Source organism: Aptenodytes patagonicus, chromosome 1 (assembly GCF_965638725.1).
Source record: "Aptenodytes patagonicus chromosome 1, bAptPat1.pri.cur, whole genome shotgun sequence".
Classification (NCBI taxonomy): Eukaryota; Metazoa; Chordata; class Aves; order Sphenisciformes; family Spheniscidae; genus Aptenodytes; species Aptenodytes patagonicus.
In genome coordinates, this window is record NC_134949.1 from 25,503,538 (window position 1) to 25,521,657 (window position 18,120).

At 40.7% G+C, this 18,120-nt stretch overlaps 1 protein-coding gene across 4 annotated transcripts in view; it reads left to right on the forward strand.

Moving 5' to 3' along the window:
* The window catches only part of AASS (aminoadipate-semialdehyde synthase), a 32,883-nt gene extending 16,252 nt beyond the window's left edge, over positions 1–16,631 (forward strand). For all 4 annotated transcript variants that reach the window (XM_076330063.1, XM_076330037.1, XM_076330047.1 and 1 more), the window contains 10 exons: positions 2,054–2,183; positions 3,058–3,168; positions 4,482–4,590; positions 5,004–5,144; positions 7,084–7,251; positions 9,497–9,592; positions 11,543–11,658; positions 11,836–11,924; positions 12,258–12,434; positions 14,035–16,631. In XM_076330063.1, coding sequence (XP_076186178.1) covers positions 2,054–2,183; positions 3,058–3,168; positions 4,482–4,590; positions 5,004–5,144; positions 7,084–7,251; positions 9,497–9,592; positions 11,543–11,658; positions 11,836–11,924; positions 12,258–12,434; positions 14,035–14,153 — 1,256 coding nt within the window. In that variant the 3' untranslated portion in view covers positions 14,154–16,631. The remainder of the gene's footprint in view (positions 1–2,053; positions 2,184–3,057; positions 3,169–4,481; positions 4,591–5,003; positions 5,145–7,083; positions 7,252–9,496; positions 9,593–11,542; positions 11,659–11,835; positions 11,925–12,257; positions 12,435–14,034) is intronic.
* The last annotated feature ends 1,489 nt before the right edge of the window (positions 16,632–18,120 follow it).

Sequence of the window (18,120 nt, forward strand, 5' to 3'; positions counted from 1 at the left end):
ACCATTTTTAAAACCGGGAGAAAATATGTACTGCATAGTGACCTAAAATACTTTAGGCCTCAAGATAAATTGTTGCACTAATTGAAAATGATTGTTTTTCAGCAGGATGATGCTAATCCAAAACCAGTTTACTTTTAAAACACATTGGGCATACAATTATTCCATTGCAATCTTCCCTCAAGAGTCAGTGCAACACAGTATTTCACTGAATTGGGAAGCACCAGGCATGCCTTTTCTGTATTTCCGTGTGAAAGTCAGAGCAAGAACAAAACCTCTGCCTGTTTCAATGCTATTTAATTATTCTGTTTCACATGAGGTTGTAAACCTGCAAGGATGAGATTATGAATGCCAATAGTATTTAATACGTCTAGGACCATGATGTGAGTTTCTGGCATTCTAGTTTTCTCCTACACCTTGTTCTGCCAAGCAGACCACTGGATGACTCATTTAAGTAAGGGTTGGTAAACCCAAGGCGTGATGTCCCCCCCAAATCAAAGCACGAAGATCAAGTCTATTGTGTGATTGTCCACCAAATAAATAAGGAAAAGAAAAATTGCTGCTTGGTTTCATAGTGCTGTATGTGGGATGTCATTGAGTTCCTACTTGTTACTCTAACTTTGGTTCTCTTTCTCTCCTTGTTAAAGTTTTTCATTTGTCTGATCCTTTTGATTCCCTACCAACATTAGTTTTTGCACTAATACTCCAGTATCTCAAAAAAAAAAAAATCTCAAAAAAACCCCCAAAACCTGGTCTGCCTGAATGGGCTAGTGGTACTTTTGACTGGGCATAGTAGAGCTGTTATATTTTTCTGCTGGTGGTCTTTATTTTATATTTCTTAGGCCTTGCATGGTAGGATTATTGTTCTACTTCAGATGAGCCGCCTTCTCCTATATGAATAGAAGTGTTTACTACAGCTCTTGCTGCTTTCTTGTGATCTTTCTCTAAAACTTTTCTTCAGCCTGAATGTACGCATCCAAGTGCTCCTCTTGTGTGACTGTTATTTATATTCTTTACCCTCAAACACTTTCTTTAATTGATCTGCTTCTAGATCCAAGGTAACAGGATAATCTAAGGATTCCAAAAGAATCTGCTTTTATCCTTGCATCAGTGGTTTGGTCACTTGTTCTTTGAAGACTTTGTAATGTCTTTTTCAGTACGTTTGGACACCTAGCAAAGAGTGTTTAAAACCTAGAATATACCTTGCCACAGGTTTTTATGAGGGGTCAGAGTTAAAGACATGGGAGTATGCTTTTGGGGTGGATCACAACCCTGCCTAGCCTATAATAAAAGTGTTGGGTTTTTGTAACTAGTTAATGGCACTTTTGTGACAGATTTCTGCATAAGAGATGCATTCATTCAGCAGACTTTTTTCCCTCTCTCTAAAAAACACTTAGGTGTGAATGTGTGCTTCTTTCTGTTTAGTTTATTTGTTTTCTCACCATGTAGATGCTCGGTTATCTGGCAAATGTAGACAGTGCTGCTGTAGAAAACCATGCCGGCAGGACACGTGCACATGATGCAAGTGAGCCAGTGGGTTCTGGGGTGTCCTGCTGCACAAAGACAGATTTAACAGTCCTTTATCTCATGTTCTAGACCTACTTTTTCATAGAGTGGAAAAGAAGGAAGATGACTTCTAGTTTTGCATAAATAATTTGTGTTGACCCAGTCTGCTGATAGGAAAACTGCAGTTAAAACTTCTGTTAATTTTAAGTACACCCACAGAGTTGCTAATTGGTTATAAGTCTGTTCTTGTTACACAATTTAGCAGTGAGTTGTACTTTACTTCTGAGAGTAAGTATTCTTTGTAGATTCTTGTTCTTGAGTTATAGCTGCTGTGGCCCGACACTGGCAATTGATAATAAAATTGACTATTTTAGGGGAAGTAAGGTGCTTTATGCCTGATTTCTGTTCAACTGTTAGTGAAGGAAAACATCCATGCAACTGTTTCTCTTTGGGAAGAAGTAAGTGTGTGTAAAGCACAATTATACATGGGAGTGCTTTGGACTTACCTTCATTTTTAGGTAACAGTTGATGTGTTTTACTTTTAAAACAGCATCTGTCATGAAGGAACAACTTGAACAACTGGTGAAAAAATACAGCAATGTTACTTCAGTTCATATCGATGTCATTAAGCACGAGGAAAAGCTGTCCTCTTTGGTGAAGAAACATGACCTTGTGATCAGGTCAGAATTCTGTGTAAAACATGATAGGCTTAACCCTAAGTCACGCTGCTTCTTTCTCCTAGTTCACTGACCTAAATCAACATGGTAACTTTTTTTTTTTTAATGCCCAAGATCTGGGGTCATATTGTGTGTGTAAATAGTTGTAACTGGCCACTGCCTTCTCATGTAGTGGGGCATCAGGACTTTCAAAGGGGCTTTGACTGCAGCATCTCTTTAGAAGCATTCACCAATTACGTGGACAGCCGCCTTAGTGTGAGGGGCCAGTTGCGTCCACCAGCATATGTGTTCCTGGGATCAAATTTGCAAGCTGAGGCAAAATTCTGACATCTTGGTCGTTTCTCCTGAATATCCCATTAAGAAAGACCTCTTTCCAGTTATTGAAACAGGGGAGGAAATGACTTCATAGTCCTTGCCATTTTGTCCCTTTTGCCGTGGATGTCATGAGTGTTGTTTCCTTTCCATGTAGAGCATGCTTTTCCCAAAGTACTTCAGTAAGATCATTGTAATGCAAGCTCTCTCAAGGATGGTTTTACAGTTTTGCATCTTCTAAACCTGCAGCATGCCTGTTTAGAAGATGGCCTTGAAAAGAGGTCAGTGGTTTGTTTTTTACAGAGAAGTGTGACAAAACATGCTGTCTAAAGAACGACTCCCCTATTGTCCTGTGCCCTGTTCTGAGTGCATACAACAATGCTCTTCTGATAGGGTAGCATTTCACTTACGTAGGTATGAAACTGCTCAGGGCAAGGCAGGTATGACTGTTGCATTTACTTGAGCTCTTTTGTAGGCATACAAAAACCATTTGTGAGTGTCTTTCCAGTGACAGCATAAGTAACTGGCTGGATTTTGATGTTGCATAATTCTCCTTTGTTTGTAGTTTGCTGCCTTATTCAGCACATCCTTTGGTTGCGAAGAAATGTATTGACAACAAAGTGAATTTGGTAACAGCCAGCTACTTAACACCAGCTATGAAAGAACTCCAGGAGAGGTAGGTATGAGAGTGGCATCTCCCTGGTGTTGCTTCCTTCTTTAGTGCGTTATCTGAATATTTTGCAGTCCATTACACCTGCAACGCTTATTGTGAATTACTGTTTTCTGCATTCTTTCTCCTTCCCTTTCTATGACGGAAGACTAAGTACCTTTCCCCAAAGTTGCATGTGGAGGCTGTGGCAGAGCGGAGAAATGAGTGCATACCCCAGTCTGGTCAGACTAGTGCTCTAAACACTGGAACATACTTTTCTGCATGCCCCATCTTATTCCATGTGCCTTCCTCTCTCCCCTCAAACCTGTTAGGGTGTTTCAGCTGGGCTGATATTCAAGCTGAGCAGCTGGGCTGTCCTGTTCTGCCAGTGACAGCAAGCTTGTTTGTCATCCTTCGCATTCCCCTAATAACAACTCATTCTTGGCTTATTGTATCTACAGTAATATCTTCCTTCACGCTACCTTCTTTTGGACAGGCCCACTATGTTAGTCTCAAACCGGTGACAGTTCTAACTATTCTAATGTTTCTGTTGCCCTACTTACTATATGATTGAAAGTTGTTTTGGGCATGGAGCTTCACCTAGGTGCTCCTCTCAGTCACGGTACTGGAAACTCTGAAGTGAATTAAAGTGAGTGAGATGAGAATTGCACATGCTGTGTCTCTACAAAAGATAAAACAGAGAAAGCTAGACAGGTAGAGAACCAGTATTGCAGACAATGAGGGAGGTTTAGGGGCCTCTCCTCCCCTTTTTGCTGTGATGCCAAGAGGTCATACCATGCTCTCAAAAAAAAAAAAAAAAAAAAGACACTTCTCATTTGTCAAAACACAAAGTGGTTTTGAAAATAAAATAAATCACCTCAGTTTGTGGTGATAAGTGAGCTGCTCTGGGAGTGTAGGCAACTGTTAAGAAAACCCAAATGCTTGTAATTTGGGAAAGTAAGCCTTTCAATCTCTCTCCCCTGCAGGAGCTGTTTAGGGCAATTATGACTAGCTCTGTGCTGTCCTCTGCATTACTACCTTCCTGCATTATAGCATTGTCCAGGAGAATGTGGGATATGGAGTAGCTGGTAGGAATGTCTTTTTCCACCAGCCCCTAGATGTTGCAGCAAAGTAAGAGAAACCAAGGCTAGAATGACTCTTAGACAATTGTCACTGTTCAGGTTTTAACATCTGCTTCTGTTTTTTTCCACAAGCTGCAGACAGAGCCCAGAATTTACTGTGTTGGGGAAAGGTCACTGGGCCTTTGTTGGACAGATTTCCTGAATAAAAGGCCAGTAATAGTGAATATTCTGACAGCTCTGCATTTCTGTTATTTTTAGCGTAGAAGCTGCTGGTATTACAGTTATCAGCGAAATGGGTTTGGATCCTGGTCTTGACCATATGTTGGCGATGGAATGTATTGACAAGGCAAAAGAAGTTGGTGCTACGGTAAGGTTGGCAGGTAGTGCATAGTTCTGCCAAGATTTTATTAGTAAAGTTGTTCCTTTAACACCACCCAGTTTTTGGATATGTCACTGATGTGTAACGTACTCTGGACACCTTACTTTTTCTGATGCTTGGAATTTGGTGCCAACTAATCCAATTGGTGAGACCATCAACTAAGATGGCTTTGTCCCAGTGTATGTTTTGTTTTCCTCTCCTTTACGGACAGTGCCTGCAGTGTGACAGCTTGACACTGTTGCTCAGTGAAATTCTTTTGGTTTCCCCGTCTACTGTAGATTTGGCCCATTTGGGGGATAACATCAGCAGAAAGTTTAAGAGCTAATGGGGATAGCTCTGTGCTGTTTGCATCCTGGTGTGTCTTCTCTTCATTGTTTCTTTCCTGTGGATAAATCTGACAGGTTGTATCCTACACTTCTTTCTGCGGTGGTCTACCAGCTCCAGAGCACTCTGACAATCCTCTGAGATACAAGTTCAGCTGGAGCCCACAAGGAGTGTTGCTGAATACAGTTCAGTCTGCTACGTATTTAAAAAATGGAGAGGTGAAGTAATCTTAAGACTTCCATTTAAAGCCAGACAAAGAAGGTGGTATTGGGCTAAGGAGGAAATTGGGATTCTTAAGGTGCTGTGTTTACTTTCAAGCCAGTGACAGTCAGTTGCCTAAGCAAGCTGCATACATCACTTAATCCTATGTTTGGAGCGTGATGGTGCCTGGCTGCTGCCATCTTAATTCCTACTTACTATATGGAAGCTGATTGCAAAGAAGGGAGCGTGTTCTAATGGCTAAAGCACTGGATTGAGGTTGGTGTTCTGGGTTCAGCTTCCATCCCTGTTGTGTGTTGCTTTTGCCACTTAATTGCCCTGTCTTTGGCTCTGTGAAACAAAGGTGAGAGTGCATCCTTCTACTTGCTTTTCTGTCTAGTGGTGTTTGTAAACCAAACAGCTTCATTCTGTACTTGCACAGTGTGTAGCAGAACTCTTGATTTCTTTTTCTTTCAGTGCAGTCTGTAATACCAATAACCCACTGACTGGCTTTTGTGAAAGTGTACGGTGCTTTCTGATGTGTTTTATTTGAGCTCTGTTTTGCTATTTGTGCAGGAGTCATTAGAGTAGGCTTAATCTAGCAAATGTCACTGCATCTGTTTTATGGAAAGATCATAACTGATTTGTGCAAAGCTATTGCAAGCCATTATCACATTTCTGCTTTCCAGTCCTATCTGTTTGATCTCTCCCACTTGCTCAGAGTAGTTACTGAGCAGGGGCTCTTCAAATGTCAAGGGCACTGCCTTGTATAACCACTGTAAAGTTTAGCTAATTATCTAAACTTTTTGATCTGCAAAACTGAGAAATCTTTTGAGATGTTTTATCATGACATTTTGGTGCTCTAGTGTTCTTACTGCAGTAAGAAAGGAGAAATTCAGGGATTATACATTGGATCATTGTTTAAAAAGCAACAACACATAGTTATAAGTTTCAGATGAAAGGGTCTCTTGGAGAACGTGACAATGTTTCTTATTTAATTCTGACCCGGTTCACCCATCGCTAGAAAAAATTAGATCATGCATATGAATGATTCATTATGAGAGCACTGTGCGAGCTTGTCAGTAAATTGTAAAATTTTTCCTCCTTGCCACTAAATCCTTAGCTGTCTTTGACTGTTGTGCAGGATTCTTCCACACTAGTGTCTTGCCTGACAAACACAATAAGATCTTTCGGCATTGCTGCAGACTTCATTACTTTAGTCTTTCTTCTAGAAGGAAACCTTGCCCCTTTGCTCAGAAGTCACAAAATGAGTTTGTATTGATGCTGCATAGCAGATCTGTGCATCAGCTGCTTGAAGGAAGCAGGGTTCAAGGCTTTGGTTGGGAGTGATAATAGAACTAGTCAACCTTATTTTGTTTTCCTTCAACGGTACATTCTTTCTTTGCTTTGTAGCTGCAAGTGAAGATACACATGGGCAGCAATTTTATATCAGTGTGATATCACCTGATTTGTTTTAATCTTAAAAAAAAAAAAAAAAAAAGGAAACAAAACCCCATCCTTCTGTTTACATTTGCCTTCTCCTTCCCCATAAAAAAAGAGAATAAAAAAATTGACCAGAAAGGTCAAAAGGGAGCCAATGGGCAGACTCTCCCTTCACACTGGTGTAGTTTGGGGAGGTGCTCCAAAATTACACTAATGCAAGTGAAATGGGAACCTGCCACTTTAATGTAAGTGCAGCAGGAATTAACAGTGTGTGTGAGAAGGCTGTGGCTTGTTTTAGCCCTTTGATTAGTAATGGCTGACATAGGGCATGCTCCTCCATCACAGGATATGCTTAAATGGCTTGTTGCAACTGCTTTATTTAGATTGGGCCTTTGTTTGCACCAGAAGCACTTAAGCGTATTGTTCCTATTTTGAGCATACTTCATCTTTTCTGTTGTAAAATAAATTAAATAAAACTGCACCGAAATAATATTGCTGTTCTTTCACAAAATTTAGATTATCAATATTCCAGCTGGAGGAGCATTACTTGATTCTGTTACTCCGATGGATTTTTTCCCAGGATTAAATCTCGAAGGTTTTCCTAACAGAGACAGTACAAAATATGCTGAGCCGTATGGTATTCAGACAGCTCACACTTTGTTGAGAGGCACCTTAAGATACAAAGTAAGTTGCTGTTGTTATTAATTATTGTTTTCCTCAAGAGATGAATGTTGTCGTTTCAAGAAAAATGCACATTTAAAAGTCAGCCTTTTATAGCTCTGTACTTGCTATTTATGAGCTCTCCTCTATCCCAAATGAGAGAGAACTGAAAGCACTTCTCTCATTTTTTTAATGTAGCTTTATTCGGTTTATTTAACACGTGTTTGTTGCAAACCAGAAAAATAGTTTTACTTGTTTTAGGCAGCTGGTCAGTTGGCTTGCATAGTCTGTATCTGTGTTTCTTTTCTTCTCTGGCTCTGTATTTGGTGTCAGATCAATAGAAGATTGAAAAAAAATTAAATCTGACGGGTTTGTGTGATATGTGTTGCTGTTACATATTTTTAAGAATTGATCTATTCTCTTAAAGTTGGTAAAAATGTGAACTTACAGTTTGTTGCTTATATTCCTATGGAAAAACATAATGTAAAAATCTTACCATCTTCCATCAAACTGAGAAAGTTTTTCATTAAGTAACTGGAAATCTTGAATTTGAGCAGCTTTAACATTTTGGTCAGTTAAGTAAAATGTTAAGAGATAAATGTGTTTTCCTTCTAACTGATAGACTCTTTTCCTTTCATTTGTTAGGTGCACAAAGCAGAATCAAAACATACTATTTTTTCTTTCAGATTTCTTTTTTTTTATTTTGTTGGTCAATATACATTAAGAAGGAATAAACCTAAAACCATATTGAAGGTTCGAAAAAGCTTTTATGGATGTCATGATATGACTATTGAGTTAAGGTTTATGTCAAGGTTTAAGTTATTGTTGTACATGGCTAGAGGAATGTGTATGTCCTTTCCCTCTTAATCCCTCTGTTGCAGTACAACAACAGTTTTTCTTTATTTCTGGGAGGGAGGGAGGCTTGCTTAGCAGAAGAAGATGGAAGGCCAATGTGGGGGAATAAGGGTTACAAATTGCAATAGCTCTCTTTTTGTCAGTCTAGATACAACCTCTTGTTCAGAAGCTAAAAATATGTGGAAGGCATCTATCTCGTCATGAAGTGTTAATATGACAGTATCTACTCTCCCATTGGGTGCCTGGTAAAATTTTCTTCTTTTGTGTGTTAGCACAAGGAAAAGCAAAAATATCAGGGTGACATGAACAGTTGTTACCGTTGTGCCGCAAGAATGACGTTTCTGTATTTAGTGCTGTTTTTTAAACTCCCAAAGCAGGTCCATCACTTTGGGTTGGGGTGATGTTGGTAGGGCTGCGTGGAAGAGCTTGCCATGCCTCTTACATGCATGGTACCTACACGCCAGAACATAGTGCTGAGCAGGGCAGAAGTTAGTGTTGCGCCTTTGCACACGCTGCTTTGTTGCAGAGCAGAAAGCAATCCGTTCAGTGCGGAGGCTAACATCTCCTCAGAGTGCCTTTTATAGATTAAGTTCAGATAGCTAATGGAGTCAGTTTAAAAAGAGGTGTCACAGAAAGATCTCACTGCAAGGCCATCTGAGCCGATAACCTAGTGCCAGTGGAGGTGGCTCCTAATTATAATTAGCCTTCTGTCAGGGTGCTTTATTTCCACCATTCTGCTTTTTTACAGTATTTCTAGTCACTTACATGCAAGTGTTTTCAGATATCCAGCAGCTGTGTGGGAGTGTTAAGGAGATGCAAACAAAAATAAGCAGAAACCAGTTGAGACTTCTTTTATCGTGCAGCCTATTGCAGCCCCTTTTAAATACCATTCCACTGCTCTCCTGGTTGTCTCTCTGATATTCCTGAAGGAAAGATACAAACACACAAGATTCTTATCTTTAAAATCAGTTTATCTGATGTCCATACAATCACACTAGTGTAAAACTGGGGTGAGCTGAGTTCAGCGTTGGGTTCTCTGTGTTCAGTAGTTTGTTTATGGGCCAGCTGGCAGATATAACCCCATCTGTAATGACGTGCTGGAGTTTGAACAAGTGCTGGCCAGCTTAGCCCTTTGATCTCATGAACCAATGCTACTTGCCATGGAAGTATTGATGGCAGAATAAGTCATTAAAGAGGGTATTGAAAAAGTAGGAGGAGGGGCGGAGAGGGGCTGGGGAAGGTACCGCTCTGTAGCAGTAACCCCACTGGCATCATGTCATTGTGGCTGTCTTCCCATGGGAATAATGCTTAACGCTACCATGGTTGTGTCCACCACTACATTCAAACCAAGGAGAAATACTCACCTCAGTTTCAAGTGATTGTTATTTTTAACCATGTTATTCTTTTATTTCAGGGATACTCCAAAACTATGGGAGGCTTTGTAAAACTAGGATTAATTAACCCAGATCCTTATCCTTTGCTAAGCTCAACCACGCCACCTCTAACCTGGGTGAGTTACTCTGATTACTCTGCCTTCTTTCCTCTGTTTTATTAATGTTTTTCTTATTGCTAGGCTTGGGTGTGCTTAGCAGTGGGAATCCTGTGTTGCATCCTGGTCTTCTCTGCTTTTTGTTCCTGGAAATTAGGAAGATTTTCTTCAGCAGGAATGCAATACAGTGCTGGAACAGGTTCCCCAGAGAGACTCTGGAGTCTCTCACACTGGAGGCATTCAGGACTCGGCTAGACAAAGCCATGGCTGACTGGAGTGCTGGTGGTACTCCTGCTTCAAGTAGGGCGTTGGGCTAGATGACCCTCAGAGGTCCCGTACAATATTTTTATGATTTGTCTTAAATTTTCTGTCAGTCAGAATCTAGCCCTCAGTGCTGTGAGTTTGCAGTGTCCATATTGGTACTGGCCCATGATTTTCAGTGTAAAAGTATTTTTTAGGGCATCAAGAAGTAAGAGAACATGCCTAAATGAGTATATTAAAATCTTTTTTTCTGTTAAAACTCTGTACAAGCATTTTTTTTGTCTTCTGTTATGCTGCTTTTCTGTCTTGCTTTCTGATGCCTCACTTCATCTTAATCTCAGCCGAGGTATGACTCCTATGATGTGCTGCTGTTACATTTGACAGTCAACGTTTTGGTTGTCTCTGTGGCCAAAGCGGGGATTTTCGTATTTCAGTGTGGTGTAAAGAGAGCTGAACTGACAAACAGCTTATTACTTGTCAGGTCTGCTTGTCTGTCTTGTGAGAAATTTTTCTTCCATTTTGCAAACCCCTGAGAGAGTAACTTTGTTTATTACTCAGATGAACAAAATTCAGATCTGTCTCCTGTTTCCTTCCTTGTGCTTTTATCAGCATTAATCTGGAAAAAGACACCAGGCTTATGCTGTGTGATGGTCTGAGGAGAGCACAGTATTCTGATGATGATGCCATTATTTCAGGTTAAGAATGTCTTGAGTGTTCTCAAAACCAAGAAAGCAGAAGGTGAAGAGGCCCAGTCTTGCTTGTCTCTGACTAATATACAGCACTGCTCATCTTCGCAAACTCCAGGAGTTTTTGGGCTGCTGTATGGGAATTACTTTTATTTTTTTGAGATGATTTTTGTCCCCTTTCAATTTTAGGGTTGATATCTTCAAGTTTTCTTTGCAAGGATGGCTAGAATTTCCAGTCCTTCTAGCCTCAATGAATAAGTATACAGTGTCATGTAATCTGTGAAAATAACTATAAACTCATTAGTCTCACTGCAAACCTTGTCTCAGCAATGTTGTTACATCTTAGTACTTTCCCCTTATCTACTCTGCCCAGGAAGCAGAGGAGATAGGCTAACCTGGGCTTCTAAACAGACTCTGCACTTCTTGCTTGCTTCATATCTTGTTCATAGCTCTGTTTATTATCCGTCTTGCTGTGAATGAAGCAAGCAATAATTATCATCTAGATAGCACAAAATGGCCTTCAGATATGCACAAAAATCCTCAGAAAGCTTTTTGGTAATATTCCCAGGATTGCCAGAGCCTTGTTCATCTCATCAGTCTGTTTCCTTCCTTTTGAAAGGGATGTTCTCCATTTCTAGACCAGCTGAAAGATATCCTTAAGTTCCTGACTCTCTGTCTATCTCCAGGTGGCTTCTTTCACCCTAACATCCTCCCAGTGTTCTTTGTTTATGCAGATTTCTATATTCTTTCTTCACTGCCAGAGGAAGGGATAAGACTAAAAAGTAGGGGGAAGCAGCTGAGTGGTGGGGTACAAAGTGTTTTAGGAAAAGATGACCCCTATTCTCACTTGTTGCGATTAAAAATCTCCAACTATCTTACTTTCCCTGTACGCATAACCTGTCTTCTTAGAAGTCCTGGATATTAACTGAGCTTAGTGGAGCAGTGGGTTCTTGAAACCTTGACGGAAAAGGAGTGGGAACAGATGTCAGGCCTTCAGGAATTTTTTTTTTTCCTTTTAATACAGAAAGAGCTCATGTGCAAACTGGTTGGAATTAAGCCGCCTGCTGAGTACCATGTTCTTAAAGAAGCTGTATTTAGCAAACTGGAAAAGGACAAAAGTCAGCTGGAGGCAGTAGAATGGTAAAATGTTCCAGTGATTTTTAAAGGGTAAAAAAAAAAAAAAAAAGGTTTGAATTCTATCCATTTTCATCCATGTTGAGACTGTTAAACTGGTATGCTGAACAAGCTGGAAATTACAAAACTGAGACTAAGCTGTTGATAGGTAATGATATAAATCTGTCTCATTTCTTCTGCCAGGCTAGGTTTATTGGGAGATGAACCAGTTCCAGCAGCAGATTCCATTGTGGGCGCTCTTGCGAAGCACATGGAGATGAAGCTGCCCTTTGGTATGTGAGAAATTCTTCTTTTTCATGGCTTTGAGTGGAAGAAGTCAATATCTCTTATCAGCCTTAATTAGATTAGTTTGTTCACCTTCATTAAAAACTCTTCATGTTAGGTTTTTTAATGTCTTGTGATGTTCTCTACTCCCCTAATTTATCCTTTTCTTTCCCTGTTATGTTTTTAGTTTCATCTTAATATTCTGTCCTCCCTAATAGTCCCTATCTTAAGTCACGTCCCTGATATACATGCTGTGTATGCACGGTGCCGTGCTCGTCAGGAGCCTCATCTTGATATGACTGAAATACAAGTAATGAATAGTTTGTGTGCTTTTCTCTTAGGCACTGGAGAGAGAGATATGATTGTTATGAGAAATGAAATAGGTCTCAGGCATCCTTCTGGTCATTTGGAAGACAAATTTATTGATCTGGTTGTCTATGGTGATAACAAAGGATATTCTGCGATGGCTAAAACAGTAGGATACCCCACGGCTATTGCTGCTAAGATGGTTCTAGATGGTAAGTGACTGTTCAGGCTTCAGCAACAGTATTTCATCACTCTGGATCTTCCTGCCTGTAGAAAGCAGATGTGTAGTGTTTCTGAAGTGTATAAAAGTTTTTGGTTTAGTTTGGGTTTTTTTTGTTTGTTTGTTTTTTTAATTTAATCAAACTCTTCCTGTTGTCTTTACAGGAATTTTTAATCTGCATGTTTGGATTTTTCAGTGACTCTTCTTAACTTCTTAATCTATAGAGATTTTTAGTAGTTTAATCTTCAGTGTTTCACTGGTGTAGAGGGGACCTTTGGTATGGTATATTACAATTGATTATGCCACAGTGAAGCAGGCTAAAGTATACCTGTGCTGAACAAACCTAGTAACTTCCATTGCTACTTTCCAGATTGATCAAATTTGAGGCTTGGGGCATATTACCTGATCATATTGTCTGTGTATGTAAATAGGCAGACTCTGCCTAGTCATCACCATGTTTAAGGAAATAGCGTGATTTCCCCTTGCTTGCTCTTAATCTTTAAAACTTCATTCTTCTCCTGGCTAACTGAAATGAGCAAAAACTTTGGGTTTGGTTTTTTTTTGGTTTTGTCTTTTTTGTAATTTAAAAAAAAACAGAAAACAAACTTTTGAAGTTTAGATGCTTTTCACCTAATCACAGTTTCATAGCTCTATGAATCAAATTCAAGCTGTGTATGCTATTTCAAACTTTTTTCCCTTGTTCTTTGATACAGTACTGCTGCTGTGTGAGAACATAATGCCAAGGTTGATAAATCTGCGTGTGTGTATATATATATATATGTAAAAATATAAAAATTGAAATTTATATAATTGCAAATTGATATTTTTACTTGTGGTGGGTTGACCTTGGCTGGCTGCCAGACACCCATCCAGCTGCTCTCTCCCCCTCCTCAGCAGGACAGGGGGAGAAAATAAGATGAAAAAGCTCATGGGTGGAGATAAAGACAGGGAGATCACTCACCAGTTATTGTCACAGGCAAAACAGACTCAACTTGAGGAAAATTAATTTATTGCCAATTAAAAATAGGTTTGGATAGCGAGAAACAAAGACAAAACACCACCTTCGCCCCCGCCTCTTTTTCCCAGGCTCAACTTCACTCCTCCATTCCTGACTCCTCAGCCTCTTCCCTCTGCCCCGAGCAGCACAGGGGGATGGGGAATGGGGGCCTGTGGTCAGTCCATAACACTTCCTCTCTGCTGCTCCTTCCTCCTCACACTTTTCCCCTGCTCCACCATGGTCTCTCCATGGGCTGCAGGGGAGTCTCTGCTCCGGCACTTGGATCACCTCCTCCCTGCCTCCTTCTCTGACTTTGGTGTCACAGGGCTGTTTCTCACACTTTTTTTCCTCGCTCCTCACTGCTGTGCAGCATTTTGCCCTTTCTCAAATACATTTTCCACAAGGCGCCGCCATCTTGGCTGAAGGGCTCAGCCGTGCCCTGCGTTGGGTCGGTTGGAGCCGGCTGGAACCGGCTGTGTCCGGTGCGGGGCAGCCCCGGCCTCTCCTCACAGAGGCCGCCCTGCAGCCCCCGCTGCCAAAGCTTTGCCAGGTAAACCCAGCACTTAACACCTTTTTTTCCCTACCTTTATCTCAGGTGAAATAGATGCCAAAGGTATGGTTATACCATTGACAAAGAATGTTTACGGACCAATACTTGAACGTGTTCGGGCAGAAGGCATTGTGTACAGTACTCGCAGCGTTATCAAACAGTAACTGGAAGCAGTGGATTGAATCGGGTTTTGGCTTTGTTTCGTTCCCCCCACTTTAAGAATCTCAATTTGGACCAGCTAAAGAAAGGCAGCACCTGCCACTTCACACACAAATGATGCCTTCCATAAAACCGGTCGCCTGACTGATGTAGGAACTGTAGATACCCAGATGCATGAATTGTGGTATTTTCCTTTTAAAACTGTTATGCTTTCATGTATGTGTTTCAGCATCAGTCACATCTTTCCTTATATGTTTCCTAAAATATATTGGGAGGGTTTGTTTTTTTTGGTGTTTTTTTTTTTTTAATTAATAGAGTTTATCTTCTAAGTGTATAGGGTTATTATTGAGACAAATTTAAGCTGAAAGAAAAATCCATTAGTGGGTTCTTTCATGGTGGAAAAGTCTGGTTAATGAATTCCATTGATTAAGCTTGATTGTTCATGTGGTAAAAATAATTTATGAGAATAACAGAGATGAAAGTGATACTTCAATTTTGTCTTGTTGTCCCTTTCCTTTTAACAGTATTTGTGAATGTTTTCACAATAACAATATGCAAGAAATAGTTTAGAAATTCTGCACTACTAGCAAATAAGATCCTGTTAAATCTTGAAAATGTTCAGCTGTTAAATATTTGAAATCTAGATCTTAATATTTTTGAAATCCCTCTCTTTATGACTGTAAATTTAAATTAATTTTAGGAGGGAGGAAGTTTAAAGCAAGCTTCCCCCCCGCCCCGTACCCTTTCCTGTTACAGAGTGGAAGCTGGTTGCGATACGCTGAAATACCTGCTGTTACGTGTTGCCTTGTGCTGTCAAGAGAGCACATTAGTGTTTAGCTGCGCAGCTAGGAAGGGCATTCTGAAATACAACACAGTTAATGTGCTTAGGAGCCGCTCCAAATGACATGTTTACTCTTTCCACTTACACTGTGTGCCTCGTCCAGGTTAAGTACTGTTACAAAGGGAATAGACTGTAGTATAAGCAGCTTTGAAATGCAGTAGGCTCAGAGGTTTAAATCACTACTTTTTGAGTTCACTTCTGTCCTTTTGCTATCATGCTTTTGAATCATTCATTTGGGAGCCTATCCATACTACTCAATACAGTGCCACTTTAGACTGATGAAGTTTGCCAGCGTACCAGCTCATTTGATGCTAAGTGCTGTGCTGCACAGGTGTGCCAGCCCGGCTGTAGCGGCAGTTTAGCCGCATCAGCCCAGAATTGAACGTTAGCTTGAGCGCAGCTTCTCTCTGACAAAACAGCAGTTGTTTCCTTCCAGTTTAGGGCTGCTTTTGTGGCTTTTGATCAGGGATTTCTACACCACTGTGCAATGCAAGCATGGCTTAGACTTCACGAGTTAGGCCTGTGAGATGCAACGCTGTGGGCAGATAGCATTTGCACTGGTACCTGTGCAATCGTCTGGAGCTCCCCTTTTCTAAAGATGAATACTGATGCTGGAAGCTGTCTGCTTTCAACTTTGCTCGCAAGCGCACTTTGCTGATAAACGCACAGCCTTTTACCTCTTGAGAAGCATAGTGCTATTGTCACGGTCCCGAGGGGCTGGAATTCCAGGTGTTGCTTTGCCCGGTAGGAAAAGCAGCCGTAACAATAGCTGAAGTTTTGATCTCCAAGTCTTGCTACTCAGGATGTGGATTTTCTTTGTGCATATGTAATGAAGTAGCAACTCCAACAAAGAGGAGGGCGAAAGGAGCCAAAGGGAGAAGGAAGAATGAAGGGCAGAGTATTATTGTCAGAGGAGGGCTTTTTACACTGAACCACTGAATGCTTTTGTACTGTCAAAGTTGGATTCTGTTACAGTGCCATGCATGTTCTGAGTATCGGATGAAATCCTGGCTCCACTGAGTTGCTTTGCTTCCCACTGACCTTACAGGCTGTTGGTCTGTTGCATGGCTGGTACGTGCAGCTGGGGTAAGGATGGAGCCTGCAATGAATGTTCTGCGCTCTGCTGCCTCCTCCTCCTTCCCCCGGTAGATTAATGGCCAACAACTAAGGGTTAAAATTAGACTTGTATCTGCTGGTCCCTTCCAGTCCAGTGCTTGGTGAAACCAGGATTTCACTTGAGAATTCTCTGTTCCCTCCTTTACCCCACAAATACACAACCATGGAGTTGTGACACTGTATATATGCATGCACCTTGCTTGCTTTTCTGCCTAGGAAATGCAGTATGAAAAGAAAATTGGAATTTTTAAGAAGTATGTAATCTCTTTGGAGCACAAAAAGAATGAGCACTACAGAGTGTTTTCTTCAAGAAACACTGCCTCTATTTTTGAAACATTTTGTATCAGAATATATTTCTGTTTCCCAGTGCAATGCTGCTTTTCATTTTCTAAGTTTAGACTTAAATGAATTTATTGGTCAGCTTTTGTATGAAGATTAGACTTCTCAGTTCTCATTGCATATTATTGGAAAGATAATTGTATCTTATACACAAGATTGCTTGAAAAATAAATCTGAAAACCTGTGATTCATTGTCATGTCATCTTTACACTCTAATGAGATGTATATGAATGGGATTTGGTTTTTTACATAGGTGGTTATATTGAAAGGATGTCTACACATGGACTTCTCTATGTACATGAAATACCTTTCCATACTTCTTGCTAGACTCACAAGAGAAGACTCTTCAAGGATTGTTTAAGCATCCACATCGAACACCCATATATATATTTTTTTTTACATATATATCTCTGTACCTAGACATCATCTTCAGCTATAATCTTAAGAGATGCAATTTTTTTAGCACATATTTTGTGCTTGGGCTCAAGGACAACTACTTCAGTGGAAAGCTACAGAACAGTAGATGTATAATGTCTCCCTGTACCCTAGGAAGAAATGAAAGCTTGGTGTCTGCCTATCTCAGCTTGAGGGCCTTCCTTGGCTGAATACGCGGTTTGCTTTCTGCTATCACTGCCTGGGCTGAAAGGCTCTTAAGCTGTTTGTTCACATCAGGCTGCAAGGAACAGATTGTTTGTCACTGTGTCTCTGTTATTTTTTCATTTTGGAATTTATTCTAGTGCCAGCTCTCCATGGCAGATAAGATCCCAGTTTCTTTCTGGGATGGAGGTGCTTGAGCCCCGTTACACTCAGACTCCCTTCTTTGCCTCACTGTTTCACACTCTCTCTGCCCCGGATATTCCTGTAGATGAGAATTACATCCCTTTTCAGGGACTGGAGCACAAAAGCGTGACTGCCGGACAAAAGGCATGCGCTCACAGCACAATAGCTGTTTAAGGGGAAAAAAATCCGGGGTAAAGTGATTGTGATTAGTCTGGAAAACTAACGAGGAGGGGGAGAAAAAATAAATTTAGCTTCGAGTGTCCAGCAGAATTTATCAAGGCAAATCAGACCATCTCAAATACATCCCATGACCCTGTAATTAGTGACAGGGTGACTTTGCTAAAACAAGGGTGTGAGTTCAGTAAGCCAGAAGGGGTTTTTTTTCTACTTTTTTGGTTCTAAAAAGAAAAGAATGCCATTGGAAACAGAGGGGAATCAGGGAAAATGTGGCCAAATGTCCTGAGAGACTTCTCTTCCCTCTTGTCCCTTTGAAAGTAAAGTCCCTAATCCACCAAAGTCCTTAATGTGAAAAGAAATGGATGGTCAGACCTTGGCGTGGCTGCAGGGAAGTGGTGAAAACCAAGACTGTAACCTAGGACGCCTCAGACTTACGGTAGTGGTTGGGTCGCCGTTTCTGTTTTTAATCCCAACAAGACAACATGGCTCCTCTCCTCCCCAGCCTGCTTTGCTTATGCTTCGGAACAATTAGAGGGAGAAACAAGTTTAACTTTGCTAAACTCGTCTTGAAGTAAGCGTTTACCACAGAAAATTTCAACCCATCTGAAATAACACACGTTATCCTAAGACGTCGCGATGAACTGTGCCAGGTAAAGCATTGTGATAAAACATTGCTAACTAGTTTAATCAACTGATTTTCAAAGTCCATACTAAGGTCT